We start from the raw sequence: 18298 nt of genomic DNA, 5'->3' as shown, positions 1-18298 counted from the left end.
TTTTTCAGGTAGATTGTGTATCTCACTTAGTTGTTCTACTGGCATTACTCGTTCCTTCATCTGGGACATATTTTTTGCTGTCTCTTTTTGTCTGATTTTCTTTGGTTGTGATTTCCATTCTGCAGACGGTAGGATTGTGGTTTTTCTTGCTTTTGCTGTCTACTCCCTGATGGATGAAGCTGTCTAAGAGGCTTGTGCCCAGTTAGGAGGGACTGGTTCCTGCCCGCTGGTGAGTGGAGTTGGTCCTTGTCCCTCTGATGGGCAGGCCCATTGTCAAATGTTGTGTTTACTGGGCAGCTGTTGCTTGGGAAGACTTTGCCCAGCCTGTCTGCTGATGAGTAGGGCTGTGCTCCTGTCCTGTCAGCTGTTTGGCTGGAGGTATCCCAGCACTGGAGCCTACAGCTATTGGGTGGGGCCAGGTCTTGCTGAGAAAATGTGGCCTCTAGGAGGACTGAGTACCGTGTGTGCTCCCCAGGACTACTGCTGCCAGTGTCCTCGTCCTCACCGTGAGCCACAGATGCCCCCTGCCGCCTCAGGAAACCCTGCATTGTAGCTGCTAGGTCTGTCCCAGATTATTAGGAGGTCACTGCTTTCCCTGCATCTAGATGCTTATGAGACCTTTGTGTGCCCTCCAAGTGCGGAGTTTCTGTTTCCTCCAATCCTGTGGAATTCCTGTGATTAAACCCTGCTGGCCTTCAAAGCCAGATGTTCTAGAAGCTCCTTCTCCTCCCATGCCAGACTCCCAGGGGCTCTGGTAACCTGAGGGTTGTCTTGGGGACCTCCAAACTCACAGGTACTTTCAGAAGTGAGGGTAGTCTTGGCAACTTTCACTTCTGTGGGAGAACTTTTCTGGTATAAATATTTTCCAGTTTGTGGGTTGTCCACCTGGTATGTGTGGGATTTGGTTTTATTGCAGTTGTGCAATGAAACCATCTCATGGTTTCTTTGTCTTTGGATATAGGATATCTCTTTTGGTAGGTTCCAGCTATTCCAGCTTTTGTTGTTGCTGTTGATGGATGTTCAGCATTTAGTTGTCATTCTGGTGTTTTTGTAAGAAGAGATGAGTTCATGTCCTTCTGCTCTAACATCTTGTCTCTGTCATCACTTATGATCACACATACAAGCATATTTAATGTGTGTGTGTGTTTAAAGTGATAGACACATCATTGTCATTATAGTATAGCACCCTGAAAAGAAAGAGTTAGCTTAGAATTTCTATTTATTCTACCACACATCCAAAATATATCTCAAATTTTCTCCTCATCTCTATTTTTAACTCCTTTGAAGTTCAGGAGTGGCCAAGACTACCCTCACTTCTGAAACTACCTGTGAGTTTGGAGGTCCCCAAGACAACCCCCAGGTTTCAAGATTTGTGGAAGAACTCACAGAACTCAGCACATCCATTTTACTCATGTTATGGTTTAAAATAGCAAAAGGGTTAAAATCAGCTAGGGAAGTGATGTGCAGGGCAGGGCTCAGGAGAGTTCCAAGCACAGAGCTAGCCATGGTCCTTTCCCAGGGGAGTTGTATGGATAGCATTTCCTTCTCCTAGAAACGGTGTATGACAATCTGCATGGACTACTGTCACCTGTGGAAGGTCACCAAGCTTTGGTATCCACAGTTTTTATTGAAATTTAGTTACATACATGTGGCCATCCCCAGGCTCTGACCCTTCCAAAGGCCAAGTTGAAACATTCTTATCTGACAAGACATTCCAAGGTATCAGAGGTGACCTGCCGGAAGCAAGGGCAGGGACCACTGTGCACTTTACAAGTCCCGAGTCTGTGTACTTGTCACTTTGCTCATAGGCTGACTTTGTTGTTAATCTCTGAGTCATGTCCGACCCACTTGTGACCCCATGGACTATCGCGTGCCAGGCTCGTCTCTCCGTGGGATTTGCCAGGCAATAATACTGGAGTGGGTTGCTATTTCCTTCTCCAGAGGATCATCCCTACCCAGGGATTGAACCCGGGTCTCTTGCATTGCAGGCAGATTCTTTACTCCTGAGCCATGAGGGAAGCCCACAGATTAACTGCAAAAAGGTAAAAATCTTCCTGCCTTCCTCATACTCCTTCTTTTCACTAAGAAGCCAAAAAGATTTTTTAAAACATAAAGTGAGTCAGTTCCCTTTTTGCCCTTAAATTCTTTATTAGCTTTTTTTTATACTAAGAATTAAATGCAAGCTCCTTTCTGTGGCTTTCAAATTGTCCATGATCATTGAGAGTGTGCCTCTGTTAAGGGTGTGCCTCCCCAACCTGTCTTGTCCGATGGAACCTCTGGTATCTCATCTTCCTCCATTCTGGCCTTTCTTCTGTTTCTCTAAACTTTCAAGCTATTCCAAGCCTGAAGCTTTTGCACTTTCCATCTCTTCCGCTGGGAACACTTTCCGCCAGCTGCTTGGACCACTTTCCGCCAGCTGCTTGGACGGATAGCTCTTCTTTCTTTGTTCCATCACATCTTAGCTTGAACGTTGTGTCCTCGTGGAGGTCTTTCTCTCCCTCTGACAGCAGTAGCTCTCTCTTCCTAGTCGTCGTTGGTCTCATTAGCATCCATTATTTTTACAATAATATTGTTCTGTTTATTTTCTCAGTATCTGTCTTTCTCCACTAGAATTAAGGGTCCCTAGAGCAGTAGCGTTGTCTTTATCTTTGGCACAGAGAGCAGTGTTAACACGTAGCATTGACTCAGTAAATACATATTAAACAAGTGGCTGGCTTACTCACTGGTTCTTCCATTGTTTCTTGGCATTGGTCTAGTTCCTTCCACGCTACATGGAATTTTATAAAGATAATGTTTTAAACTAGATCTTGCATTCAGTTTACCCTACAGTGATACATTTGATTCTGTGGTGCCAAATTATATTTGTCAAAGTTTCAAAGGCTGTATTCTTTTATAATCATTCATATGAGTAGAAATATTCATATTTCACACTCACTGAATATGTGACATATAAATATCTAGACCGCAGTGAAAGGCTCCCAAAGAGTCCAAACACTGGAATAAAGCATCGCTGCAAGGAAAGGTTCATAAAATATTGATTTTGAAATGGTGTAATCTCTCAATTTTTCAAGGTTTATTAAGAATTTTGTTTTGCTTCAGTTTGATTTCCTAGCATACTGTCTGCTTAGCTGCAGACAGAGACGCACTTTCTCTCAGTACGTTTAAGGCAGCATCTTTGACAGCAGCCACAGGGCCACTCAAAGCAGAACAGAAAAGTGCCCTGTGTTGCGGTCTTGTCCTTGGATGAGAAGTTTCAGAGCAGGCATGCTTCTCAGCCAGTGCCTGAACGTCCATGTGAGTGCATTCTGCTTTTCAAAACAGTTGTAGCACATCCTATCTGTCTTGATAAGAACTTTCTTCTTCATTAACTGTCGGTCAGTTGGGTGTCACAGATTCTCCCTACAAATATCTATAAGCAACACTTCACTGTTGTTTAAATCAACAGGTGAACAGCTTACTTTTAAAGTCATCATTGGCATTTGAAAACTGAGTTTTGAGAACAGTTATCAGAATGTATTTTATGGTTTGTCACTGTGGAAACATACCACATTCAGTTCAGAGATTTTAAGGTTCTAAAACATTGTTTCTCAAAAACAATAATTTAAAATGTATGAAGGAAGGTAATCTGCATGTGTTTCTGTCGATCACTGTGCTTAATGTAAAGAATATAGGAGTTTAGAAATAAATTTATAAATGGGTTAAAATCTACAGCATACTTTATCATCTTGCTAAACAACTGCCTTTTTATTTCTGGGGTTTACACTTCCAGAATTATTCATTAAAAGCTCATAATTATTTCTCTACTTATATTGAGTTCAGGCCTTATTTTTATGCTAATGACTCACAAATCCATAATTTCAATTCTGTTCTTTTACTTGAATTATAGCTCTGTTTTTGCACAAAGCTACAGAACCCTGAATATCGGATTCCCCTCACCCATCATCATGCCACATTAATTTATCTCCTTTCGCTCCAAACTGGCTTTTCTCTATAATCTAATTTCTGCAACTGGTTTCATTGTCTGGTTTCCTGAGTCTGAACATGTACATGTCCTTCTCCTCCATAGCATAGAAGTCTAATGAGACCTATTCCACGATGTCTTAGCTTTGCCCTTTACTCTGCAGTTTCCTACTGCTCATGACAGCAAAGCCCTAGATGACCTCATTAAACTCCCATCTTGGTTTCCCAGTTTATTGCTTGAATAGACATAACATTTCTTAACAGTGTGAGAATTTCTTTGGTATAATAAATAAAGGACAGAAATGGTATGGACCTAACAGAAGCAGAAGATATTAAGAAGAGGTGGCAAGAATACACAGAAGAACTGTACAAAAAAGATCTTCATGACCCAGATAATCACGATGGTGTGATCACTGACCTAGAGCCAGACATCCTGGAATGTGAAGTCAAGTGGGACTTAGGAAGCATCACTATGAACAAAGCTAGTGGAGGTGATGGAATTCCAGCTGAGCTATTTCAAATCCTGAAAGATGATGCTGTGAAAGTGCTGCACTCAATATGCCAGAAAACTTGGAAAACTCAGCGGTGGCCACAGAACTGGAAAAGGTCAGTTTTCATTCCAGTCCCAAAGAAAGGCAACACCAAAGAATGTTCAAACTACCACACAATTATACCCATCTCACACGCTAACAAAGTAATGTTCAAAATTCACCATGCTAGGCTTCAACAGTATGTGAACCATGAACTTCCAGATGCTCAAGCTGGATTTAGAAAAGGCAGAGGAGCCAGAGAGCAAATTGCCAACATCCATCAAAAGAGCAAGAGAGTTCCAGAAAAACACCTACTTCTGCTTTATTGACTACACCAGACCGTTTGACTGTGTGGATCACAACAAACTGTGGAAAATTCTTCAAGAGATGGGAATACCAGACCACCTGACCTGCCTCCTGAGAAACCTATATGCAGGTCAGGAAGCAACAGCTAGAACTGGACTTGGAACAACAGACTGTTTCCAAATTGGGAAAGGAGTACATCACGGCTGAATATTGTCACCCTGCTCATTTAACTTATATGCAGAGTACATCATGCAAAACGCTGGGCTGGAGGAAGCACAAGCTGGAGTCAAGATTGCCAGGAGAAATATCAATAACCTCAGATATGCAGATGACACCACCCTTATGATAGAAAGTGAAGAGGAACTTAGGAGCCTCCTGATGAAAGTGAAAGAGGAGAGTGAAAAAGATTGGATGGTTGGATGGCGCCATCAACTCACTGGACATGAGTTTGCACACACGGGGAGACAGTGAAGGACAGGGAAGCCTGGGCATGCTGCAGTCCATGGGGTCGCAAAGAGTCAGAAATGACTTTATGACCGGAGAACAACAGCTTCACACTGCTGATGAGAGCTGATGAGAGAGGTGAAGACTGGAATAATCTTACTCCATGAAGCGCGGCCTCTTCAATTCAGAAAAGTCCTTTTCTTTACAATCTCACCTTCTATTCCATTCACAGGAAAGGAAGGTGCAACAGAAGGTAAGAGAACACAGAAAAGAAATGAGTTTAGAAATGAGAGGAGGAAGGCTTCTATCTAAAATTGATAGTTGAGAAGAGAAAGTGTAAGTTGCAATCAAGAGGCTAAGTTAAGCAGCAAATTCTTCTGAAAATACAGTTTTCCCCTCATAAGAATTTTGCCTATTAAAATCAGTGTACTCCAATAGTTGAAATTATATATGGGAAGTCATGTCTGTAAGATGGTGGAACAGGAGTTCCTTGGCCTTCATCCTCTCAGGAAAAAATTACTTGGCAAACATCCATAAACAAAAGCACCTTTGGGACAACCTGGGAACCCAAGTAATAGGTTGTAAAACACAAATGCAACCCAAGACTCGGGAGAGCCTCTTCAAGAAGGCAGGCTGGACTTTGGTGGCCAACCTGTCCACAGTGGTCTAACTGTGGCCCTAGAAGCTCTGCCGTCTTCCTGTGAACTCAGCTCCTCCCCTGCTTGTCTGCAGTCTTGCCACTAGCCCCACCCACCAGAGGACTTGAGAGGACCCATGCTTGCTGTGCCCTGAGTCCCGGGCCCACTGACTCAGGCCTGACCGTGAATCCTGAAGCATCTCTGAGACCTGGTTCTAGCCTCACTCTACCGTGGTCCAGAAGCAGATCTGTGCACCCAGGAACCCACCCAGGGACCCAGCAGGAGCATGCACACAGACATAGAGGAGCTAAATCCAGTCGTGCTCGATAACAGGCCTGAGACCTATGGACCCAGCCGTGGTCCCAGGACCAGCTCCAGCCCATTCCACGTGATCCTGGAGATGCTCCCACCCATTCAGGGACCCGCAGGAGCCAGGCCCAGTTAGGTCCCCTGGTAACAGGTCAACTGACCCCAAGTGGAGAGGGAGCTGTGAGAAGATAGAAGGATAGAGAGGATCTTAAATGCAGCTACCATAGAGAGTTCATCTGAGAAATGGGTAAGGTAAAATAACAAAAGATAAATGAGGTCAGATTAAATGGTAGACATGTGAGCAAAAGACTTATGCTGTATCTGCTCAATGAGATGTTGTGTTTCAGTTCAGTCACTCAGTCATGTCCGACTCTTTGTGACCCCATGAATTGCAGCATGCCAGGCCTTCCTGTCTATCACCAACCCGCAGAGCTTGCTAAAATTCATGTCCATCAAGTCTATGATGCCATCCAGCCATCTCATCCTCTGCCGTCCCCTTCTCCTCCTGCCCCCAATCCCTCCCAGCATCAGAGTCTTTTCCAATGAGTCAACTCTTCGCAAGAGGTGGCCAAAGTATTGGAGTCTCAGCTTCAGCATCAGTCTTTCCAAAGAACACCCAGGACTGATCTCCTTCAGAATGGACTGGTTGGATCTCCTTGCAGTCCAAGGGACTCTCAAGAGTCTTATCCAACACCACAGTTCAAAAGCATCAATTCTTCGGCACTCAGCTTTCTTTATAGTCCAACTCTCACATCCATGACCACAAGAAAAACCATAGCCTTGACTAGACGGACCTCTCCAGGCAAAGTAATGTTTCTGTTTTTTAATATGCTGTCTAGGTTGGTCATAATTTTTCTTCCAAGGAGCAAGCATCTTTTAATTTCATGGCTACAGTCACCATCTGCAGTGATTTTGGAGCCCCCCAAAATAAAGTCTCTCACTGTTTCCATTGTTTCCCTACCTGTTTGCCATGAGGTGATGGGACCAGATGCCATGATCTTCGTTTTCTGAATGTTGAGCTTTAAGCCAACTTTTTCACTCTCCTCTTTCACTTTCATCAAGAGGCTCCTTAGTTCCCTTTCACTTTCTGCCATTAGAGTGGTGTCATCTGCATATCTGAGGTTATTGATATTTCTCCCATCAGACTTGATTCCAGCTTGTGATTCATCCAGCCCAGTATTTCATATGATGTACTCTGCATATAAGTTAAGTCACCACGGTGACAATATACACCCTGTGTGTGATGCTACAGGAATTTTTATCCAAGTTGAGGCTCATATGTTACGTTCCCTTCTATTATTCTAAGTATGATATAATCTTCATAGCAGGATTGTAATGAGTAACTAGAATATGGATACTTACTCCCAGGTTTTCTATTTATCATAACAGTAATAGTTTTTATTAACCTGGTTATGAAATCCAGATTGAATTAGAAAAAGTTGAAGATTATGACTTTTCAGTGTCTTTATCTCTTTAGATTGATGATTTCAGAGTCAGACTAGCTCTCACCAGAATACCTTCCATCTCTCTTTCTGAACCTTTTCTTCCTCCTACTCCTTTTTCTTGCTTCACATATAGTGAATACCCTCATGGTGCTCTTTGGCTAACTTAAGCTCATATACCATTTGAGACATGCATTATTCTCTAAATTTATTTATCCCATCACTATCTAAATTAGATTCTCTTTTCTTGAATAGTATTTCATAGCAATATATCATCTAGGTAAGATATAATTAAGATAAAGAGAAACTTCGTCCTCTTTTCTGTAAGAGAAATGCATATTTTAAAAGTAGAACTTGGTAACTTATTTAAATTGCTAATTGGTATGTAATTTTTAGAAGGAGAAGTGTATTAGACTTTTAAAAAACCTCTTCTGAATTAATTACTCCCTTCCCCTATTTCATTTGATTTATGTATCTATTATTTAAAAAAATCTCCCAGCTTATAATTACATCAGTAGTTTTTGTGTGCTTTTCACATTATTTTTAAAGCTTTTTTCTTGATTCAGATGCCATATTTCATGGAGTTTGATCATTTTTATAACAGGCAGGATTTTTCTCCTATTTCACTGATTTATTAAAAAATTCACCATGGTGGTCTGTGTTTATATTGCCTTAAACTAATTCCTCTTTATTTGAATTCCAAAAGTGTGTTTACAGTACATAGTTAAGAGTTTATCTTTTAACTTTTTAATTTATGAGGTATAATATTAGTTAGGTGTAAGTAACTTTTCATATGGTTAGAAGTTTTTAAATCATCTGTGAGATGTTTTAAAATTAAAGGAGTAAAAGTAATCATGGGTAAAAAAAAAATTCCAAAGCTCAGAATTTAAAACTTTAAAATATTAATAAAGTCAGGCGTCTTCTTTTTTCACAATAACATGCATTAGTGAGATGAATAAAATATCTTACCCCCAAAATGTTTCTTTTTAAACAGGTGATCAAGTGAAATGGGCTGGACGCTATGGCCTACTATACAACCTGGTGAAAATGTCATGGGAACTTCGGGGAGATAAAGAGCAGGATGGACTTAGGAACAAAATATGGCAAATGTTACAGAAAACAAAGGATCGTGAGAAAGATGGGCGAATCTGTAATGCAGTAAATATTGCTCAGGTAAGATAGTATGCTGGGTGATCAATAGGAAATTTTATCACCAGGAAGCATTTGTCCTTTATCTCTGAATATCCATAATCAGTGTGTATCAGTGATTCACAATTGAGAACACAATTTACAAAATTTAATACTGACCTAATTTTAGTTAAAGAAGAGAGTTGGCAGTCTTCTGATTAAGCAGCTTCAAGAAAGGAGTTAATTTTGGGGAAGAGTAATTGTTCCACTTTGGGCTTGTGACTTCAAGACACATCTCTAACTAGGCTGCCTGTACATTCTAATTTGTTGAGGTTATCCTGGGTCTATGCCTAATTTTCCAGCTTTCTTATTAGGAGTGGATTAATTCATTCTTAAAAGTGTCTCAATTTGGATAATAAATTATTTAGTTATCTTAATTTATAAGTTTACATTTCCAGCATCAGACAATATAAGTCACAAATTTGGACTCACTACATCTAATGTCTTTTTCTTTAAAGTTAAAAATATGTTTTATAAATTCTTGGTTTTTCCATTCTGTTTGAATATATATGTAAAATCATTTTGAAACTAGCTATCCATTCTTCATAAAATACGAATATGATTTTCCAGTGATTTTTTTTAATGCATGTGATACCTATGATATTTCAAAACTCCATCAAATTTCTCCCCCGCCCCTTCATATCTTATTTTGAAACAGGTTAATTTGTTATCCTAAAGTATACTGTTTTTATGTCCCTGAAAGTTCTGGTTCTTTCTAGCTTTCACAGATGTGATTATCCTAACACTGTTCATATCCCGTTTTCTAATAATTAAGGGTGTGTTGATGTTAACAAGAAGAGCAAATAATGATTCACTCTGCTTAACTGATTGTCCAAGTGTATGGGTAGGCCATTATCGCAATACAGAATATCTACACTTCAGATCCTTGCTGCTGCTGCTAAGTCGCTTCAGTCGTGTCTGACTCTGTGCGACCCCATAGACGGCAGCCCGCCAGGCTCCCCCGTCCCTGGGATTCTCCAGGCAAGAACACTGGAGTGGGCTGCCACCTCCTTCTCCCAACGCGTGAAAGTGAAAAGTGAAAGTGAAGTCGCACAGTCGTGTACGACTCTTCGCGACCCCATGGACTGCAGCCCACCAGGCTCCTCCGTCCATGGGGTTCTCCAGGCAAGAGTACTGGAGTGGGGTGCCAGATCCTTAGTGGAAAACAAAACCTTAAACTCTTTGTTTTTGAATTATACATCTGATTTGGAGTAATGATCTTTATGGAGGACAATATGAAAACATGTAGTCCATTCTTTTCTCTAGATTTCTAATTTTTTTTTTTTTCCTGAGGAAAAAGCCAATCAAATTGCTGCCCTTTTAAGCTACATTGTTTTGGATTTCATGGACTTGCTTTTATGCAGTTTGCTTCAGCTTTTCCTTGGTTTTGGAGTGAGGAACACAGAAAAAAGAGAAGAGAAACAGAGAAAATATTGTACCTATTTCAGTGATGACCACTGTATCACCCCCGTATTCTCTTTACTGGGTTATAGGAAATAAATCCTCCATGTGCTTTCTGAACCTTATTATTGATTTTATTTTGTATAAGATACTTACTGAAGCTTAAAAAAATAGTCAAATTTTTAGCCATTTTCTAAGAGAAATAGAGGATGATCAATTCATCTTATTCGGTCTTATTATTTTCTTTTTTTCCTGATTCCATGATTCTTTCAATTATTTATGTTCTTATCTGGTTTTGTACCTATTTTCATATGCCATTTCATATCTCAAGTGGATTATATTGTAACTACATGAATGAGATAACTCAAATTTGTCATTTCTAGAATTAGAATTCTATTTATAAGCCTGTTTTCAAGGCCAATCACTTGGTGTAAGATAGCTTCTTTCTTCAAAATTTTACTAAATTTCTATAGATAATTACATTTGAAATTCGTAAGTCACTTAATCAGACATGGCAAATATTTTTTAGATGCTAGATCCAAGTGAAGACCTTATTACTCAAGCAGTCAGTTCTGAGAATAAAGGAATAAACAAAAGCTTAACCGCTAGATGTGCTGATTAGTTTTCGGTGCTTAGTGAGACTTCCAAGGGATGCTTTCATTCATTTTAAATATTCAGTGTGTGAGGAAGGCACGCTTTCCCTACAGAAAAATCTAAATTAAAAATTTGTAAAAGCAGTTATATCAATTTATGTGTAATACATATTTAATATAAAACAAGCTTAATTTGTATTAGGTAGTCTAACAAAAGGTATAATTTACTATAGACCTATTTCATATATAGGTTAACTAGAGAGAGCTAGACATATTTGAATTATTAAACAATATAAGTAATGATATAAATGATAAATTAGAAAATATCTAGTTGGTTAAATATCACTTAATTTAGTTTTATTCTCTTATTTAATATTGAGATATATGAGTATGTAAAGTGAGAAATTATATAAAAGTTCTCACTAAGAACAGTAAAAAATATGAAGCAAATATGAGTACTTACTAAATTTATTTTATCATACTAAATTCTATGGAAGAAGCAAGGATGTCCAATAAATAACCTTTACACAGTAAATTTTATGTTTCATCCAGAATACCTATTCTTTAGAAAGATAAGGAGCAGTACTAACAAGTGGTGCTGGGAACTCTGGTCAACCACTTGTAAAAGAATGAAACTAGAACACTTTCTAACACCATACACAAAAATAAACTCAAAATGGATTAAAGATCTAAACGTAAGACCAGAAACTATAAAACTCCTAGAGGAGAACATAGGCAAAACACTCTCTGACATACATCACAGCAGGATCCTCTATGACCCACCTCCCAGAATATTGGAAATAAAAGCAAAAATAAACAAATGGGACCTAATTAACCTTAAAAGCTTCTGCACATCAAAGGAAACTATTAGCAAGGTGAAAAGACAGCCTTCAGAATGGGAGAAAATAATAGCAAATGAAGCAACTGACAAACAACTCATCTCGAGAATATACAAGCAACTCCTACAGCTCAACTCCAGAAAAATAAATGACCCAATCAAAAAATGGGCCAAAGAACTAAATAGACATTTCTCCAAAGAAGACATCCAGATGGCTAACAAACACATGAAAAGATGCTCAGCATCACTCATTATCAGAGAAATGCAAATCAAAACCACTATGAGGTACCATTTCACACCAGTCAGAATGGCTGCGATCCAAAAGTCTACAAGTAATAAATGCTGGAGAGGGTGTGGAGAAAAGGGAAGCCTCTTCCACTGTTGGTGGGAATGCAAACTAGTACAGCCACTATGGAGAACAGTGTGGAGATTCCTTAAAAAACTGGAAATAGGCCTGCCTTATGATCCAGCAATCCCACTGCTGGGCATACACACTGAGGAAACCAGAAGGGAAAGAGACACGAGTACCCCAATGTTCATCGCAGCACTGTTTATAATAGCCAGGACATGGAAGCAACCTAGATGTCCATCAGCAGATGAATGGATAAGAAAGCAGTGGTACATATACACAATGGAGTATTACTCAGCCATTAAAAAGAATACATTTGAATCAGTTCTAATGAGGTGGATGAAACTGGAGCCTATTATACAGAGTGAAGTAAGCCAGAAAGAAAAACACCAATACAGTATACTAATGCATATATATGGAATTTAGAAAGATGGTAACAATAACCCTGTGTACGAGACAGCAAAAGAGACACTGATGTATAGAACAGTCTTATGGACTCTGGGAGAGGGAGAGGGTGGGAAGATTTGGGAGAATAGCATTGAAACATGTAAAATATCATGTATGAAATGAGTTGCCAGTCCAGGTTCGATGCATGATACTGGATGCTTGGGGCTGGTGCACTGGGACGACCCAGAGGGATGGAATGGGAAGGGAGGAGGGAGGAGGGTTCAGGATGGGGAACACATGTATACCTGTGGCGGATTATGTAAAGTTTAAAAATAAAATAAAATTTAAAATCTTCAAAAAAAATAAAAAATAAAAAAAATAAATTAAAAAAAAAAGAAAGATAAGGAGCAGTACAAAAGGAATATTCTATACATGACTGGCTCCATAAAAGTTCATGGCATAAATGGAAGCTCACATAAATGTTTGGTTTCTTTTTTCTTATATTAATGAGGAACAAATTATTGTTTAAGTAGTATATGAGCTGGAAATGTAAATGATGAGTTACATGAAATGATCGAAAGGGGGAGAGTCAAAGGACATCTTTAAGATAAGGAAATGGTATGAGCCAAGAATAAATAAGGACCTTTTAAGAGAAAGTCATTGGTTTACTTTCTCTAGTTGAGGAAGAAAGTTTGGATTGGGCAATATTAGGCATTAAATTTGAAAGGCATGTTTGGGTTATCAAGGTAAGGTCTTAGGGACTAAAGGATGATTTTATAAAACTGGAAATCTTAAGAAAACAGTTTGAGGAGAAAATAGTTTGTTCTTACTGGATTTTAATGGTTTGGTAATTTTGCTTTGGAACTTGTGGTACACTGTTAGAGTAATTGTCCCCAGTTTATTCAAGGGTCGCTATATCATATCCTTCTTTCCACACTCAAATTCTTGGCTTGATCAGGTGACCTAATTTAAACAAGACTCATTGGAAAAGACTCTGATGCTGGGAGGGATTGGGGGCAGGAGGAGAAGGGGATGACAGAGGATGAGATGGCTGGATGGCATCACTGACTCGATGGATGTGAGTCTGAATGAACTCCGGGAGTTGGTGATGGACAGGGAGGCCTGGTGTGCTGCAATTCATGGGGTCGCAAAGAGTCGGACACGACTGAGCGACTGAACTGAACTGAATGTTATATAAGTAGAGATTTGAAAAATGCTTATATATTGGTGCTTGCCCTTTCTTGTTTTCTGGGACCCTGTAACTGATATGTAAATAAGTCAGAGTTAACCAGGTAGATGTGAGACAACATGGCAGAGAGACAAGCCATCCTAGTTTTTCAATGTCCCCATCTCAAAACTAGCTGGTCCCTGGCCAGCTGATTTTTCCAGTAGTCATGTATGGATGTGAGAGTTGGACCATAAAGAAGAGTGAGCACCAAGGTATTGATGCTTTCAAACTATGGTGTTGGAGAAGATTCTTGAGAGTCCCTTGGACTGCAAGGAGATCAAACAACTGAATCCTAAAGGAAATCAGTTCTGAATATTCATTGGAAGGACTGATGCTGAAGCTGAAGCTCCAATCCTTTGGGCCACCTGATGTGAACCGCCAACTCACTGGAAAAGACCCTGATGCTGGGAAAGATTGAAGGCAGGCAGAGAAGGGGACGACAAGGACGAGATGGTTGAATGGCGTCACCGACTCCATGGACATGAATTTGAGCAAACTCCGTAGACAGTGAACGAGGGGAAACCTGACGTGCTGCCATCCATGGGGTTGCAAAGAGTCGGACACGACTGAGCAACTGAACAACAACCTGACCTAACAACGGATCATAGACATGTACATGAGAGCAGAAGACACATTCTGCCATGCCCAGCTCTAATTGTTGGCCTTGGCACCGTGGAACTAAGCAAACGCTTGTGTTAAGCCTTTAGGTTTTGGAGTGGTTTTTTTTTTTCTAATGTAGTAGGAGTTTCTAATTGAGCACTAAATAAATGAGATTTGAGTCTTCTACAATGTTCAGTGAAAATGTTATTTCTTTCATACTTATTTTTTAGTATTTAATTATTTTGTTTGGCTGCACTGGGTCTTCTGTGGCGTGTGGGATCTAATTGCGTTAAGTGGCTGTTTCACTGCAGCACACGGACTCTCTGGTTGGCACGCAGGTTCAGCTGTTGAGCGTACAGACTCTCTAGTTGTTTTGTGTGGGCTCCAGAACTTGTGGGCTCAGAACATGGAGGCTTGGTTGTTCCACAGTGCGTGGAATCTTAGTTTCCCAACCAGGGATGGAACCTGCTTCCCCTGCATTGCAAGACAGATTCTTGATCATTGGACCCCCAGGGAAGTCTCCTTTCATAATTATTTCTTAAAAGGCACTAGTAGTAATAACTAAGATTTGTTGGGCATTTCCTGTGTACCATGTGCTAAACACTTTACATGCATTCATTATTTAATCCTCAGAAAAGTCTCATATGATGTATAAATTGTTACAGTATTGCTTTTCTTGGGGATGGTTTTGATAGGCACCTGTAGTACACAGTTATGAACCTCTGTCCATAGTTCCTCAGGCACTCTGTCTATCAGATCTAATCACTTGAATATACTTGTCACTTCCACTGTATATCAAAAGGGATTTGATTTAGGTCATACCTGAGTGGTCTAGTGGTTTTCCATACTTTCTTCAATTTAAGTCTGAATTTGGCACTAAGGAATTCATGATCTGAGCCACAGTCAGCTCCCAGTCTTGATTTGCTGACTGTATAGAGCTTCTCCATCTTTGGCTGAAAAGAATATAATCAATCTGCTTTTGGTGTTGACCATTTGGTGATGTCCATGTTTAGAGTCTTCTCTTGTGTTGTTGGAAGAGGGTGTTTGCTATGACCAGTGTGTTCTCTTGGCAAAACTCTATTAGCCTTTGCCCTGCTTCATTCTGTACTCCAAGGCTAAACTTGCCTGTTACTCTAGGTATCTCTTGATTTCCTACTTTTGCATTCCAGTCACCTATAATGAAAAGGACATCTTTTTTGGTGTTAATTCTAGAAGATCTTGTAAGTCATCATAAAACTGTTCAACTTCAGCTTCTTCAGCATTACTGGTTGGGGCATAGACTTGGATTACTGTGATATTGAATGGCTTGCCTTGGAAACAAACAGAGAGCATTCTGTCATTTTTGAGATTGCATCCAAGTACTGCATTTCAGACTCTTTTGTTGACTATGATGGCTATCTATTTCTTCTAAGGGATTCTTACCCGCAGTAGTAGATATAGTGATCATCTGAGTTAAAGTCACCCTTTCTAGTCCATTTTAGTTCACTGATTGCTAAAATGTCGATGTTCACTCTTGCCATTGAAAGGTTGTTGCTGAATGAAAAGATGCTGGGATTCTTGGCCTCCAGAGGAGAAGAATTCAATCCAGGGCCAGAGACGAGGCTTGATCACTCAGAGCTTTTGTGTTTAATAAAGTTTTATTAAAGTATAAAGGAGATACAGAAAGCTTCTGACATAGGTATCAGAAGGGGGCAGAAAGAGTACCCCCCTGCTAGTCTTCAGCTGGATGTTATATAACTCACTAGCAGTTTGTTAATGAAAGAAAGGAATGTCTTAAAACTCAGAATGGCATGAGGCCCCTCACCCATAAGATGCATTTTGGGATAATCTTGGCACCAAAATGTTCATCCCGGGCCATAAAATGATTAACTAGAATCTTGTAGAAGGACAGATTACCATACAAACAGTTTCATTTACATAGATTAAGGAAACAATATATGAGTATAACATACTGGTTTGTCAAGTAGGTTCTGAGCCATTAGGCGGAATAAACTTGAAGACAGTTTGGGGTAAATGCATAGTACATTAGCATAGCTTAAGACAAACATTTCCATAAGAGAAATGCATTGGTTATTTTTAGGTTTGAGAATAGTTAACTTCAGGTGAAACCAGGTGTCATTATGGCAACACAGTATTTTAAGAGAAACCTCCTTTTAAATTTGTATAGAGAAGAAAAAAATATCACTAGTTTTTCCTCCTGCCGCTTAAGAGAGATAAAAATGTCTGACAGTTGCAGGTTATTTCCTCCATTTGGAGACCCCCGGCCTTCCTGCCTGTAACCCTCTCACCATCTCCTGTTTGACCACTTCCAATTTACCTTGATTCATGGATGTAACATTCCACGTTCCTATGCAATATTGTTCCCTTTAAAGCATCAGACTTTACTTCCATCACCAGTCACATCTACAACTGGGTGTGGTTTTCATTTTGACTCAGCCTCTTCATTCTTTCTGGAGCTATTTCTCCACTCTTCTCCAGAAGCATATTGAGTACCTACCAACCTGGGGAAGTCATGATAAAAGAACTTCATGAGAAAAAAGGAGATTCAAAAAGAATGAGAAAAGAAGAGAAGTGGGGGGAAAAAGAGTTTATGAGGAAAAAAAGAGACCTGGGGGGTTTATTAGAAAAAAGAGAAATGAAAGGCAAAGGACAAAAGGAAAGATATACCCATCTGAATGCAGAGTTCTGAAGAATAAAAAGGAGAGATAAGAAAGCCTTCCTCAGTGATTAATGAAAAGAAATAGAGGAAAACATCAGAATAGGAAAGACTAGAGATCTCTTCAAGAAAATTAGAGATACCAAAGGAACATTTCATGCAAAGATGGCACAATAAAGGACAGAAATGGTATGGACCTAACAGAAGCAGAAGATATTAAGAAGAGGTGGCAAGAATACACAGAAGAACTGTACAAAAAAGATCTTCATGACCCAGATAATCACGATGGTGTGATCACTGACCTAGAGCCAGACATCCTGGAATGTGAAGTCAAGTGGGCCTTAGAAAGCATCACTATGAACAAGGCTAGTGGAGGTGATGGAATTCCAGTTGAGCTATTTCAAATCCTGAAAGATGATGCTGTGAAACTGCTACACTCAATATGCCAGCAAATTTGGAAAACTCAGCAGTGGCCACAGGACTGGAAAAGGTCAGTTTTCATTCCAATCCTGAAGAAAGGCAACACCAAAGATTGTTCAAACTACTGCACAATTGCACTCATCTCACACACTAGCAAAGTAATGCTCAAAGTTCTTCAAGCCAGGTTTCAACAGTACATGAAATGACAACTTTCAGATGTTCAAGCTGGATTTAGAAAAGGCAGAGGAACCAGAAAGCAAATTGCCAACATCTGTTGGATCATCAAAAAAGTGAGAGAATTCCAGCAAAACATCTACTGCTTTATTGACAATACCAAAGCCTTTGACTGTGTGGATCACAATAAACTGTGGAAAAGTCTTCCAGAGATGGGGATACCAGACCACCTGACCTGCCTCTTGAGAAATCTGTATGCAGGTGAAGAAGCAACAGTTAGAACTGGACATGGAACAACAGACTGGTTCCAAACTGGGAAAGGAGTACGTCAAGGCTGTTCAGTTCAGTAACTCAGTCGTGTCTGACTCTTTGCAACCCCATGAATCGCAGCACGCCAGGCCTCCCTGTCCATCACCAACTCCCGGAGTTCACCCAGACTCATGTCCATCGAGTCAGTGATGCCATCCAGCCATCTCATCCTCTGTCATCCCCTTCTCCTCCTGCCCCCAATCCCTCCCAGCATCAGAGTCTTTTTCAATGAGTCACCTCTTCGCATGAGGTGGCCAAAGTACTGGAGTTTCAGGGACGTACCTGCTTATTTAACTTAGATGCAGAGTACATCAAGGGAAATGCTGGGTTGGATGAGGCACAAGCTGGAATCAAGATTGCTGGGAGAAATATCAATAACCTCAGATATGCAGATGATACCACACTTATGGCGGAAAGTGAAGAAGAACTAAAGAGCCTCCTGATGAAAGTGAAAGAGAAGAGTGGAAAAGTTGGCTTAAAACTCAACATTCAAAAAATAAACATCATAGCATTTGGTCCCATCACT

General features: G+C 40.0%; 1 protein-coding gene across 22 annotated transcripts in view; it reads left to right on the top strand.

Moving 5' to 3' along the window:
* TMEM232 (transmembrane protein 232) overlaps positions 1 to 18298 on the top strand; it is a 257294-nt gene that overhangs the window by 108173 nt on the left and 130823 nt on the right. For all 22 annotated transcript variants that reach the window (XM_055565941.1, XM_055565936.1, XM_055565932.1 and 19 more), the window contains one exon: positions 8624 to 8802. In XM_055565941.1, coding sequence (XP_055421916.1) covers positions 8624 to 8802 — 179 coding nt within the window. The remainder of the gene's footprint in view (positions 1 to 8623; positions 8803 to 18298) is intronic.

The sequence above is a fragment of the Bubalus kerabau genome, chromosome 1 (assembly GCF_029407905.1).
Source record: "Bubalus kerabau isolate K-KA32 ecotype Philippines breed swamp buffalo chromosome 1, PCC_UOA_SB_1v2, whole genome shotgun sequence".
Lineage (NCBI taxonomy): Eukaryota > Metazoa > Chordata > Mammalia > Artiodactyla > Bovidae > Bubalus > Bubalus kerabau.
The sequence above is the reverse complement of the archived record's forward strand: the minus strand, read 5'-3'. Positions and strand labels throughout refer to the sequence as shown.